General features: G+C 37.5%; 1 protein-coding gene across 3 annotated transcripts in view; it reads right to left on the reverse strand.

Annotated features, from left to right (window-relative positions):
* Window positions 1–4,955: 4,955 nt before the first annotated feature.
* The window catches only part of PRKD1 (protein kinase D1), a 515,048-nt gene continuing 505,557 nt past the window's right edge, over window positions 4,956–14,446 (reverse strand). For 2 of the 3 annotated variants that reach the window (XM_036843896.1, XM_036843895.1), the window contains 2 exons: window positions 6,301–6,386; window positions 4,956–5,458 (listed from right to left, as the gene is read on the reverse strand). In XM_036843896.1, the coding sequence (XP_036699791.1) occupies window positions 5,240–5,458; window positions 6,301–6,386 (305 nt within the window). In that variant the 3' untranslated portion in view covers window positions 4,956–5,239. The remainder of the gene's footprint in view (window positions 5,459–6,300; window positions 6,387–14,446) is intronic. The other variant, XM_036843897.1, reaches the window with a different exon arrangement.

Consider the following 14,446-nt stretch of genomic DNA (forward strand, 5'->3'; position numbering starts at 1 on the left):
GCAATACAGATTGGGATAATGAACAGATTGGTAGAACAGCCAGAAATTTACTAGGAAGATACAGAGGAGGTTTTCACATACCCCTCGTGGCTCAAAAGCTACATGTATGTACAAAGGTGTATACACACAGAAGAGTCTGAGCCTTAGGCATCTACTTTTCACCTGATTGAGTGAAAGAACTTGCACACAGAGAGAGTAAAAGCATCTCAGGGAAAGAAACTTATTAACTGCTTGAACCTAACCCACACTTTGATTCACCAGCAAAGGATAGAAGTCTAACTGGCTCAAGGTGCTTAAACACAATCTCTGAACTATCACTGACCACTAACCTATGCTGCCCTAGATGTGGCATCTAGGAGGCCAGTCTTAGAAATAAAAATAAAAGTAAACAAACTAAAACTGAGCAGAGACATAAGCAGCTGCGTACTTCAGGGAAGACAGTTTCTAGAGTATTAATCCTGATAAGTTACTGAACAAACAAAAGCAACAACAATAACTAGGATGGGGAGGATAAGAGATGAGACACAATACAGAGCTGCTACAATATGTTAGTTAAAATACATAATTTTGACATGAAAAGAAACAGGAAAGTGTGATGCATACACAGGATAAAAAAGCATTCAACGGAAACTGTCTCTGGTGGGGTAGAGGATGGGAGAGAGGGCCCAGAAATTGGATTTAACAATGGCTTCAAAGTAGCTATTACAAACATGTTCAAAGAACTCAGGGAAACCACATTTAAAGAATTGGAGGAAAGTATGATAATGACTCACCTAATAGAAAATACTTTTTAGAAAGATGAGCATAATAAAAAATAACCAGAGAGAAAATTTACATTTGGAAAAAAAGTAAAATAAAAAACTCACTGGAGAGGCTCAACATCAGATTTGATTTGGCAAAAGAAAGAATAAGTGAACTTGAAGATAAATCAATACAGATTATCCAATCTGAAGAACAGAAAGAAAATGAAAACAAAAACAAAACAAAACAAAAACACAGCCTCAGAGACCTGTAAAACTCACCAAGCACACCAACTTATATGTAATGAGAGTCCCAGACAGAAAGGAGAGAGATAGAAGGGCAGAAAAGTATTTGAAGAAACAATGGTCTGAGTTTTCCCAATTGTATGAAAAAAATTATCCACACATCTAAGAAGCATAAGCTCAAATAGGATAAAAACAAAGAAATCCACACCTAGATACATGATCTTAAACTGCTGAAAGACAAAGAGAAAATACTGAAAGCAGAAAGAGAAAAATAATTCATCACATATAAGGGAACCACAATACAATTAAAAGTGACTTCTCATCAGAAACAATAGAGGCTAAAAAGCAGTAGGATGAATGAAAAAAACAAAAAACAAAAAACCCCGTGAACCAAGAATTCTATATCCAGCAAAACTTTCCTTCAAAAATAAATGTGAAATAAAGGCATTCACAAGATATGCAAAGACTGAGAGAACTTGTTGCTAGCAGACATGTCTTAAAGAAATCCTCAAGAAAGTCATTCAGGCAGAAAGGACATGACTCTAGATAGTACCCTGAATTCACATGAAGAAATAAAGAGCAATGGAAAAGGTAGGTAAATATAAAAGATGGTGTATTTTTTCACCTTTCTTCTCTGAACTGATTTAAAGGATAATTGTATAAAATGATAATTACAAAAAATTGGGTTTTAACATATAAATCTATAACATATATGATAATAACATCACAAATAAGGGTGGAGGGAATGGAGCTATATTGGAGCACAGTTTGTATATTTCACCAGAATTGTTATTACTGATGTGAAGTTAGACTGTGAAAAGAACAGATGCATATTATAATCTCTAGAGCAATCACTAAAAAATAACTTAAAAATAGTAAGAAACCAACAAAAGAATTAAAATGTTACATTAATAATATCTATCTAACAAAAAAGAAGGTAATTAAAGAGGAGCAGGGGAACAAAAAAGACATGAGACTTATGTCAAATGCATGGTAAAAGGATAAACAGGAGTCAGCAAGGCAAGAGGGTAGGGTGGAGAGGACACCCCACATTGTCTGAGTGTTTCAGATAATGTGAAAAGACTGAGATCAAAGAGCCTGTTCCCTTTTGGCAACTAAAAGCAGTTGGCCCTTCTCCATGGGCCTCAGTGTATCTTCAGGTGAACCAGTATTTGGTTCCTTAAAACAGGTCTAAACAGACAGTATGTAAAATGTAATCACTTCATAGAGGTAGTCAAACTTAACACTGACTGGATAATGGATGCAAAGAGAAGACAGATGGCTTTCTTATTCTCACTGCTGTACTTACTGTACACATTCAGTACAATGGCTGACCACATATCTTTTAAAAAAGTCTCCATGAGAGTGAGTATTCACTAAACTCAAAGATTCTTTAGGGCTAATGGACAAATCGAAAGCATCACTGATCAAAGTATTTTTCTAAGCACTGTCCTCTTGCTCAGGCCAGAAGCAAGAATAGTGGGAGTTTGCTCTAGTGGTTCTGGATGTATAGATATCAGCAACTTTATGACATCTTGAATAGACTGATAATGTCATTTAAGGAATATCATCACTGCAACAATGACAGAGGACACATCCTCCCTAAATCATGTGTCAGTCATTTCTCTTATCTTTGTCAGAATCAGAAGATTCTTCTGTATCAAAAATGTTGCTCTGCCTCTTGTATTAAACACAGACTACTGCCCATGTCATTGAACACAATGATATACCACTGATGTGAAGTGTGGACAACTGCACTGATGATATTTAGCATAAAAAGTGGGTGCTGGTTCAGTGAAATTGGATTCTTTGCAGCATCAACTGATATTTTGGATGGAAGAAAGTGGCATGACTTTCAGTGGCCCACTTTTTTTCCTGAACATTAGCAGTTACTTACTCTTTCCTGTGCTTGAATAAGTTGTGTCAGTAGCATGGCCACACAGATATCCTTTTGACATGCTACTCTGAATGTAACAGAAAGAGTAATGTTTGTTACAAACTGCTGGAATAGTTGGTAAGGCTGCCCCCCAAAAGGCTGAAACCATTATTCCTCCATAATATTTTCTACTATTGTTTACTTCATTCCTGAACTTACTTCTTCCCTTGAGTTCCATAATATTACTTCGTGTAATTCTATCTTTAAATATTCCTTTCCAATTTTCCTTTTATTCTGATTGAATCATTCATGTTGATATTTCTCAGGTTTGTGTCCTATGATCATTCTTTCTCATTCTACCCCCAAGGACCTGAGTCATTCTAATCAACTTGTGGTGAGTTATTGACTCCCAAATCTGTACCTTCAACTCCAGAATTCTTCCCTAAACTCTACACACATATCTAAATATCTTCAGGATATCTCAAACTTGATGTCTAACAGGAACTTTATATTCAACATGTTCAAATGTGAACTTACCCTTTCTAAGGCTGTAACTCCTTTTGATTAATAGTTCCATCATTCATCTGAGCTAAAACCTAGGATTCACTCTGGACTCCTTTATATTCCACATTCAACCAGTAACCAAGTCCCACTGATTCCACCCATCAACATCTCTTATATATACCTCTCCACCTAGTTTCCTATTTACTCCTGCCTTAGTTCATGCCCTCATTATCCCCGATGTGTTATTACAATAGTTTACCTGGTCTTTTGGCTCACCCCTGCCCTGGCTTCAATCCAGACTCTGTCTTGCTGGCAGAGTGAACTTGTTGATGTTGATTATTCTTCTGCTTAAAAAGTTTGAATGATTTCCTCAGACTTAACACAGAATAAATTCCAAATCCCTTAAAATAATACAAAATAGTAATTAACCATTGGAAAGATCAACTATTTTCCTCCCATCCCTCCAAGTGCAAATATTGTCTGTTGTCTTAACATAATTATGTAACATATTCAAGTGGCTTACAACACATAAAATTCTTCCAAACCTTTATTACAATTTTTTTTCTGTTATATAGTAACAGTAATACATGATAATTCACTGTCATCCTGCTACAAAGAAAAACAGCCCACAATTATCCACTCCACACACCTGAAGTCTGTTAAGCCCAATACTAGTTTTGTCTTCCCTAGGCTATAGAACTTTACTTAAGTTGGCTTTCTCTTTAGGAATTTTCCAGTATTGATGTGTTATTATAGTTCACCTCAGAATCTTCTTATTTAGAAAGAAATTATTAGAGCCATTATTCTAATAAATCAGGAAGCTACATTGAGATTGCTGTTTGTAATATTCTTGTCTCCAAGTATTCTGTTTGGCTTCGGTCATTCTTCTCCTTTCTATTGGAAACTAGATGACATGCAAGATAGAAAGGTTTCAGTACACTTGGAAACATACTTTTGTGGCTGCAGACTAGACAAAGCTAAGTTCTAGGTCAGGAGACTTTTTCTGGTTTTTTTGAGCAGATACCCCTGCTCCTACTTGGCCAGAGAACATTAGCAAGGATCACAAATGAAAATAATTCAGTCGGATGGACACATATTTTGCCAAGAATATTTATTTGTTATTGTTGAAAAATACACAAAGGCAAAAGGTTGCTTAGCTGCTGATTTTCCATGGTACAGCAGGGTATTGTAAGAAAGGGGGAAATATACCTGTTCTATACATGGCAGTTACATTTCTAAGGCATTCAGGCTTAAAAAATAGTAGGTGCACCTAGGCCCATTTACTTGAGTTTAAATATACTGAGGCACACCAGGCAGGCAAAGGATTTGAAACTATACAGTGAAACTCTTTCATGCATTTGCGTCTTAGGATTGCATATCCATCCCCCTGACCCCCCAGCCCCCATCATTCGTTTTTTCCACATGAGTTTTGGAGTTGTTCATAGAACACTGGTAATAATCTACTCTTCAAGAGTTTGCTTATAGTGACAACACCAATGGGACACACAGAACAGAACTACTTCATGGACAGGTTCTGTAGACTCTTACCAAACTGAGGCTCCAGTAAGAAAAACACCGATTTGCAAAGGCACAGTGGAGACAGGTTTAATGCATTAAATATAACATGAATCATTCACAAGAACAAGTTTAGTGTTTCAGGGAACTTTTGTTAATACAACACAGTTGGTCACACAAAATACAAATGCTTCTGTTGATCTGTCTTGGCAACTCAGATACATCAACAGTGCTAACAGTTTAACAGCTTTGTTCTCGTCTGACAGAAAATAATGGCAGTTCTGCAAGGCAAATGTTAAACCTGACCGTATGTATTTATTAATTCCACAGTGTTTTGACAGATTATAGGGGATGGGACTCAGAGGATGCTGACACGCTCACTGAGGGCTTTCATCTCTGTTTCTTCGGCCTCAGGACTGTCACTGTGGCCAGTGCTTGGGTCGATCAGGTGTGTGGGGTACTGCAGCCCCTGCTCGCCTGCGTACTGTTCCCACCTTGAGTCATCACTCTCATGGGTGATGTAGCGTTCCCCGATTTTGCATTCCAGCTCTCGTAAATCTAACCAGGTCTGATAATCCTGAGGAAGAGATTGCAAAATATTACCATAGATACGACTAAAACTCATTAAAACGCTCTTTCATATGTTGTCAGCTCCCACAACATACATGTTACCCTTTTTTCTTCCACTCCCACCGTGCTATGTCTTTCATCAGGCACCCTGGGGTGACAGCATCAGCACCAGAGCCATCCTATTTACCTAAACTTTGCAAATGCATACTGTTTATAGGATATCAGGCATCAGAAGGTGGGCAATTAATATTTGCAGTCAAGCAAAGCAGAATGTTGGTATTCCTTTGGAATTTAATGCCTACAAATAATCCTTCAGTATTTCAGAGGATCGTTTTTCTAAACTTCTAAGTTCAATGTGAAAATAAAATATTTAAGAGAGAACAAACACATGCATGTGCTTTATATCTACCATGCATTTCTTTTACAAGTATTGCCTTGGATTTAAATATATAGCTTCCAAACAAGTACAGTGCATGACCAGGTGGGCATCTACTTGGATATTTATCAGGATTACACATACAGATGCTTTTGAAATCTGGTCCTTGGAGTTTCATTGTGACCCTTCTTTTTTTGTCTTTTGTTTTTGGGGTGTGTGTGTGTGTGTGTGTGTGTGTGTGTATGTGTGTGGTATGGTGTGTTTCTCCCTTATCCAATTTTCCTGGTAGAGAGAGAGGTTTAGAAATACTAAATTGTTATTAAATCCTATGAAGTTGCATGCATTTTGGCAAACAAACTGGTATTATAATTATACTTTAAAAAATATGACAAAAGATTTTTATATATAGTATCAGAATCTTAAATATTTAGAAGCTTATTCAACTGAGAAAATATCCAGTGATTGATTTTTACCTGTAGCCAAGGGTGACTCAAGGTCTTATCCACGCTATAGCGCTTTCTCATTTTTACTTGCAGCAAGTTATTGATAAGATCAATGGCTGAAAAAAATTTTTATTGGTAAAAATAGATGACATATCTGGAACATATGCATAATTCATTTATAGTTTATTCCACATCTGCTATTTCACACAGTTAAATGCAACACAGTGATAATAGACACTAGAACTTGAAGAAAATGCCCCTTGAGAATTCTAAAACCTTGGCCTTAATTTTATTTTAGATGCGAAAAAATGAAATTGCAAATAATTGTAGAGGAAGGAGTATGAGTCCTTTGTGAGTATGATGTGAATTTCTCTTAGTCTAGTTTCTAATACATTTTTCTGAAGTAGGAGTTTTGTTCAAATATACATCCTTTAAATATGTGTTGCACTAATGGCAGGATAAAACGAACATTTAAAAGAAAGAATTTACTAATTTTGTTACAAAATGTGTTTAAAGTTTGAATACACATAATGGGCTCCGTAGTCTTGAATTAAGTGACAGACATCTGGACACCACATTTAAAAGGAAGAAAATAAAGCATAACATAGGCCATGACTCATGATAAACTTAGACCCTAAAAACCAGTGGCCCAGTGGTGAAACACTTTTGTCTCTTTCTCTTTACTTTTAAAAATAACCCATGAATTGGACTTATATCAGCCTTCATTGCTTTCATGGGGAAGACAGGTAATCAACTTGTCTAACAAGAATTCTTCTAAGAGGTTACAATCACAAACCATCCAGCCTCATACTCTGCCTCTGACTGGGACTTCAACAGAGTGTAATTTAGGAAAAAAAGTGATTCTTCTAGTTATCTAGTCTACAAAGCATCTTACCCAGAGTACCATGTAACCGAGTTCTCACTCACCTTTCTGAAAACTATTATTTTCAGCCTATACCATTAATTGTCCACTATTTATTAAATTCATTACCTCATGCTTCCCATTCATTCTTGTAATGACTTCCCATTTCTTTCTTTCCTGTTAGCATTTTCTTCCCAAAAAGAACTTAGTGAAATCTGCCAAACTAATGAAAGCATTCACATTCCACCAAAGTGTCCATTCCCTCCCTTAATCAACCCTGGTCATTAAGTTTCTTGAGAGATGGATCTTTCTATCAAAAACCTTAGACAGGTATCTGATAAAGATGCAAATTAACTCCCCAACTTCCTCAACCATCAAGTCCTGAATGAGGGGGCTTTGACTCCATTGTTTGGTCTACATCAGTCTGTGTGGATCTGAAAATACAGTGTCACAGGAGTCCTGAGGCCACCTGGAACAAAGAACACTTTATTCCATCAGAATGAATCAGAATCCTTCTCGTTATCAGGCAAAGAGAAATGATTTTTACAGGCTTTTGGTAATCTAGAATTGTATCACTTTGATACTAATATTCCAAGTATTTGCCTGCATGGAAGGACTGTAGAATCAAACATCCAAGAATTGCTTGATTGGAGAAAGTAAATGCAATAGCACATATTTAAATGCTGTCTATGCCCCTACACCCTTGCCTTCGCTAGGATACCTTAGGAAACACAGTATTTAGTACAATTTCAAATTCCAAGCATGTGTTCTCAGAGAGCTTTTGAAAGTATAGTTCTCTCGGTGAACTGTGTATTGGGCATGGGCTTTAAAACATCCATTCACATGATTTACTCACTGGTGTGTAAAGTGCACCTTCCATTCTTGCTGCTGTGAAGTCACACAGCAAAAATGGAGAATAAGGGGAGACGGGAGAATGCATGTGCTACCGTAAGCATGCCGCAGCATTATGCTTCCCCAGACACTGCAGGGAATAAAGACATGTTATTAATTCACTCCTTCTGCTTTGAATTCTATAATTAGGAAGGTAGGAGTACAGCAACTCGACAAAAAGTCTGGTTTGTGCCCAAATGGGCCCCAACAGTGAATCACACTGCCTAATGGGGAAGGAAGTACGGCCAGGGGAGAAACTAGATGTGTCTGAAGGGAATGGAATATGTGAAGATGAAAAAATTGCTCTGCTGAATGAAGCATATAATCACAAGTCTCACTACAGCCGCAGTACACAGCTGACCTGAATAAGCACAGCAAGCCAATGACAAGTACCTCTGAGAGAAAATAGTTTAGGACCTAAGGAGAGAATTAGCGGAAGTGTGTGTGTGTGTATCTGTGTATTTATAAATACATTTCATGGCTCTTGATAGCAGAAAACAGAAATAATTAACTATTAAATGTTGGACACTGTAGTTACATGTTGGGAACCTGGTGTTACTGAGAATATAGGTTTATCGTAGTGTTTGAGAGTTCCATTCTACTGGTCACTGTTTCTGGAACTCCTAAAACATCCTTTTCACTAATCAAGTCTCATACAACCCAGCATTAAATATACCATCCAAAATGCCTTTCACTAAGCTCACTTTTAAAAAGAGATTCTACTGTTTTGTTTTTTTTGTTTTTACAATATTCTCTTTATTGACCATGTCTATCGCATATATGTATCATTCATTTATCTGTTCATTCACCAAATATTCCTTACGGAATTACTGTTGGCAATGGCATTGGGAATAAAAAAGGTAATGATAAAGCCCTGAAAAGCTCCCAATCTAATTGCAAAGGCAAAATATGCACACGCGCGTGCACACACACACACACACACATATAACATGACAAAATGCACCATTTAAAATCTTTGACCTTTAATTAATATCCTACTCAAAGAAAAAAATGTTTTCTTTAGCACTCCCTAAATATAACTAGCTAGGGTCCTAGTGACTAACTGCAGTAGTCCAATCTATTTCACATCTCAACGGTGTTGCAGGATACCAGTGACAAGAATTCTTTTCTCCTATGTTGTGCCCAAAGTTGTCTTTTTATAACTGACCCACATTAATCCTATTTATGTTCTAGATGCAATGGAGAACTTGACTATTCTATACGACAGCTCTTTAAGTTCTGGGGACAGTGATTCACCTTAACCTCACCTTCTGTGGTTCCGTTAGCTTCTTCAGTCTCCCTGTGCACCCTTATTTCTATGTTCACTAGCTCTTTTTCAATGTTCCTGTTCACAATGGACCAGAATTTTCCTCACAATTAACTGACAACTTAATTGTGATATTATTCATATAGCCTAGGATGGAAGGTTTTCCTTTTTTAAAAAAATTTCACATTCATATTCTTAGGTACTCCTAACAAACATATGAAAGTAGTTACTATTTTAATCTCTATTTTATATAAAAGGAAAAACTGAAACTTCAAAAGGTCATATAACTTGGTCGAAGTCAGACAGTTCCCAGGTAACAGTTGAGGTTGAAACCCAGGGTAACTGGCTCCAAAGCCCGTGCTCTTAAATACTATGGCATGCAGTAGCCACATCATACCATTAACTCATTATTATTAACCAATAATAATCTCAAAACCTAATTAAATTTAGAAAGTTTCCAATAATGAACATTAAATTCTTCTTAGTCATGTTTCCACCATACTTTTATGTACATAAATGCCTGGATAGATCAATCGATCTATCTATCTATCTATCTATCTATCTATCTATCTATCTATCTATTATCTATCTATCTATCTATCTATCTATCTATCTATCTATCTATCTATCTATCTATCTATCTCTTTGTGACCTTAGCTCAACATTTCAGCATTCAAAGACTATTCTGAATGTGATGTGATCTTCTCCTATCGAAGGGACTAATCTTCTAGCTTTCCACCACTTCCAAACTGAGTAAGCCTATCTGCTATGTATTAATCAAATTACTAGGAACCTTTTTTCAGGATAAGGCTTAAACATAGGAATTGATGACTCTCCAATAGATTACACGCCCAACTGCCATGCCTATTAATTATTCTTTGAACACACTCATAAATGAGCAATGTTTCCTCCTAGGAGTATCCCATTCAGTCCATATGTTATCATCTTCTCCAAAGGCTGCTGTGGGAGATGTTTTTCTAATGGTTTATTATAGTTAAGAAACATCAGTCCTTGGTATTACTCATTCTACCTATCTGGCAATCCTATTGAAAAAGAATGCAATTATTCTGGAGTAATAGATTCTAAGTAAACTAATATTGACTAGTATTGGTTTTTAGTCATTTCCTTCTCAGTACCAGGATTTGTTTCTAAATATTTGCAAACTATTCATTTAATCATTCATTCTAGGATTTTGACAAGGACAAATATTAAGCTTCTTCTTGAATGATTACAGAATCCATTCTTTCCCCCTTTTAGAAATTCAGAAAACTCTGGCCTGTCTTAAGTATTCTGGTATCTCTCTCATTTTATCCATGATTTACTAACTACCCACAATGGCTCTAGGAGCACCTCTGTTAGCCTCTTCAATATGCAGTAAGTCCTGTTCTGAACATCAGTCATAGTTTATAGCTGCCATTGAGTGTACTCTTGTGATACCACTATTTGCCCCCTAGGTACTAGCTCCCAGCTGAGACTGCTATGGGTAACCCTCAAATGTAAAGGATCCAAGTTAAGGGAAGAAGGAAGCCAATAGCAAAGGAGCAAAAAGACTAGTAAAACTGGAGTAGCTACAGCAGTCCCTAGAGAGTCAACAATCAGGAAAAAATTCCAAACGGGATCTCAACTCCAGTTCCAAAACTCAAATCAAGACTCAGAATTCTGACCTAGAGGGAATCTGACAGGGTTTGTCTTTGAAACTGCAGGGTGGCTGGGGGTGGAGAAGGAGAGACAATGGGAAAGACAGATACGAAACTGGGCTATTCTGTGAACTTCTTTCAAAAACAAAGCAAAGCCTAGCACAGGGAGATCAGCTCGGTGCTTTGTGACCACCTAGAGGGGTGGGATAGGGAGGGTGGGAGGGAGGGAGATGCAAGAAAAAAAAAAAAAACAAAGCAAAGGAGAAAGGGACCGTGGTCTGGCTGTGGGAAATAGGAAGTAAGGAAGGGGACTGCAGCAGAATGGGAAGTCAGAAGGAAAGGTGACATGCTGGCATGTCAGCAGAACAGGATACTAGCACCCAAGGCGGAAGCTAGAAGGATACAGAAACTCCAGGTTCCCCGGAGCACCAGGAAGATCTGGAGCCCCAGGATAAAGAGGTATTTGGGGAAGCAGAGAATGCCTCAAATTCCTGGTACCCCATACTTCCTTCCATAAATATAGCAAAAGGTACATATCCCAATACCTGCCTTTCATGAGGTTAAGGTTTATTGCTACACAGTGCTGGATTCTCCACAGTTTGGGGCAATAAGCAGATGTAATTTAAAACAGCTGTCGTTGTACCTAGGGCCAAAGCTGTGAAGGAAAATCCTCCATTCTCTGAGTTATATTTTTTGTTTCACACCCTCCTTCCCTTATTCTCTCAATTTGAAGAGCCACCTCCCCACCTCCAAAGAAAACAGGAGCAAAATAGGCAGTGGCTGGTTCCTTCTTCTTTTTGCAGTAAATATGATGTCAACTTTTTCAGGGAGTGGTAGGATTATTTTCTGATTCTACTTGCCCATTTACTCTGAGAGTTAGCCTTTCTAATATTATTCTGAGAGTTCTGTTCTCTTATTCATCCTAAAACTCAATCCCTTCCTTCCATATTTTTAATAAATTGTCTTAAGGCTGAGCTCTCTGAACACCTCAAATAGCTATATCCGGGCAATGTGAGAAGTCTTTCCTTTTTCTTTCTTATTGGAAAATTTTAAACAATTGTATGGTTCAGATTTTTATTTTAAAGAATCCCCTCTCTCATAAGCACAGAGTTTTGTGTTTTCTAAAATGTCTCTAGCCATGGATTCATATTAATGTTTCCTATAAATTAAAATAAGAGCAAAGAAAATCTGTTTTATGACGTCTAATGTTTCTTTTTTGCTACAACAAATTCTTGGCTAACAAAGTTACTTTCCCCCTAACTTCCTGTACAGCAATTTCTCTTGTTGCCCCATCTGTTGAGAGACTGAAATGTCAGGAAAGCGAAGAGAAAATTTTATCAGACTTTTTTTTTTTTTTTTACCATGATGGGACTTTCAGCAGATGTTGGGATAGCTGAAGTTCTGTGTAAGTATATCTGAACAAAAACAAAATTAAATGGTATATGCAGGTGCTGAAGGGCTTTATGTTTTAATATGAAAAGAAACGTTCCATCGGTGTTAATTGTATGGATTCTATTTTCTTAGGGTGTCAAAATTCAGAATCATCTTTGAAATTGTGGAAACTATATTGCAGTCATTCTCCACTTCAAAGCAAATACCATGTGTATGGACAATAGGTTCTGAGTATGCAGAAGGGACATTGGCATGTGTCATAGCTATGGCTAAACTAAACAGCATCCAAAGCTTGGAGAAAATCCAACATTAAGAATGGAACTGGACATATCTGAAGACATAATAGGACCCTCAGGTCACACCTCTCAGTCATCTTCCATTTTTCATCTTTTTTTGGCCAAGCCGAGAGGCTTGCAGGATCTTAGTTCCCCGATCAGGGATGGAACTTGGGCCCCTGCGGTGAAAGCACCAAGTCTTAAACCCTGGACCGCCAGGGAATTCCCCCATTTCCCATCTTTCATTTTAGGTACCTGTCTGTCCCCCCAGTCTCCCCACTAGATTTTAGCTCCTTTAAGGTCCCACAGATTGTGTATTCATTTTTGCACAATTTCATAAATATTTAAAATCAAATGCATCATTTAATGTATTAGGAAAATGCTTGCTAAATAGCATTTGATAGATTGAATACATTAATTAGAAATTTAAATATCCATTTTCTCAGCTCTAAGTTTTAATATCCACATTATGTGCATATAGTTTGTATATTTTGGCTAAAAATACTCCTGGATGGTAGGACATCACACGTCTACAAACAGATCACAGGATCAATGACTTCCATCAGAAAATCAGAATAATGCTGAGAGGATCTGCAATACAGATCATGTTTACTTTACAACGTTTATTTGACACGAGAGAAATTATCTATGAAACCCGGGGGCTGACCTGTTTTGTCCAGACATGGTAGTTTAGAAAAAATTGTTTTTTCCAATACTGTCTTTCATCCAGCTGCAAGTTATTGAGGTACAAATTTTCAAATTAGAAACCAGATCAGAACTATCACTCTAGTGATGGAGTCTTCATCTGTCGCTACTGAGCTCCTTGTTTTCTTTTTTCCCTTTCCATTCTGCCTCACTGCCTGTCACCCTGTAGGCTCAGTACTTCTCCCTTTGGCTTGCTTCATGCTGATGGTAAGTTATGTGTTTATTTAAAAAATCGTTTTGCAACCCTTCACATTCCAGCTCTCAACCCGGCAAGCTGTTGCCCGGCAACACTAAGTGGGACGCTCCTCTCAGGGGCTGAAACCAGAGGCTGCCGGCAGCAAACAAGGCCACTGGAAATCATCATCTCACTCGTTCCTGAATCAATTACCGCAATCCAATGAAGTGCAAGACCTTTAGAGACTCAAGCAGGGTCTTTCCTTTCCCAGTCCTTTCCTCTGTAGAAAGTTATTCTATCATTGGGTAGTCCTTTGCTTTACATTCAGTTTAATTTCCTCCTGAAGACTAGAAAGACAATCTTGGAAATCATGAATTGTTTAAACACAGCATACAGCAGCCCCCAAACTGATGCCAAATTGATTCAAAATTTAAAGTCTAAATTAAAATATATTTATATTAGTTTAATGAAGTTTGGGGTGAATTGTTCTTTTTTTCATTTTCACTTGGGCGAGGTTTCTGGTTTTTTTTGTTTTTTTTTTTAATGCTGATACTCAAGCCAAAGGTCAAGTGAAAAATCATTAGGGGCCTCCAGGTGTCGGTAGTTTTAGAAGCACCTCAGGTGTTTCTCATATGTGCTCCTAGGGTTGAGAATGGCTGTGCTAAGCAGTGCGTCTCAGATTTTTACACCCATATGAATAATCTAGGGATCTTAAACTGTAGATTCTGATTAGGTAGGTCTGGGGTGGAACCTGAGAGTCCCAGGTGGAACCTTAGACCACATTTTGAATAGCAAAGGACTAGGGGTATGAGAACATTGAAAGTAGTTAAAAACTGGTTTAATATTGTTCAAAGGGCCCCAGAATAGATGGATATAAACATAGAGAAGGCCCCATCTTGTTCAGTATTCCGGAACGAAGACAATAGAAAGGTTTCAGGATAGCTTCTCCTCAGAGGATGCCGATAGGAAGGG

This window comes from Balaenoptera musculus, chromosome 2, assembly GCF_009873245.2.
Source record: "Balaenoptera musculus isolate JJ_BM4_2016_0621 chromosome 2, mBalMus1.pri.v3, whole genome shotgun sequence".
Classification (NCBI taxonomy): domain Eukaryota; kingdom Metazoa; phylum Chordata; class Mammalia; order Artiodactyla; family Balaenopteridae; genus Balaenoptera; species Balaenoptera musculus.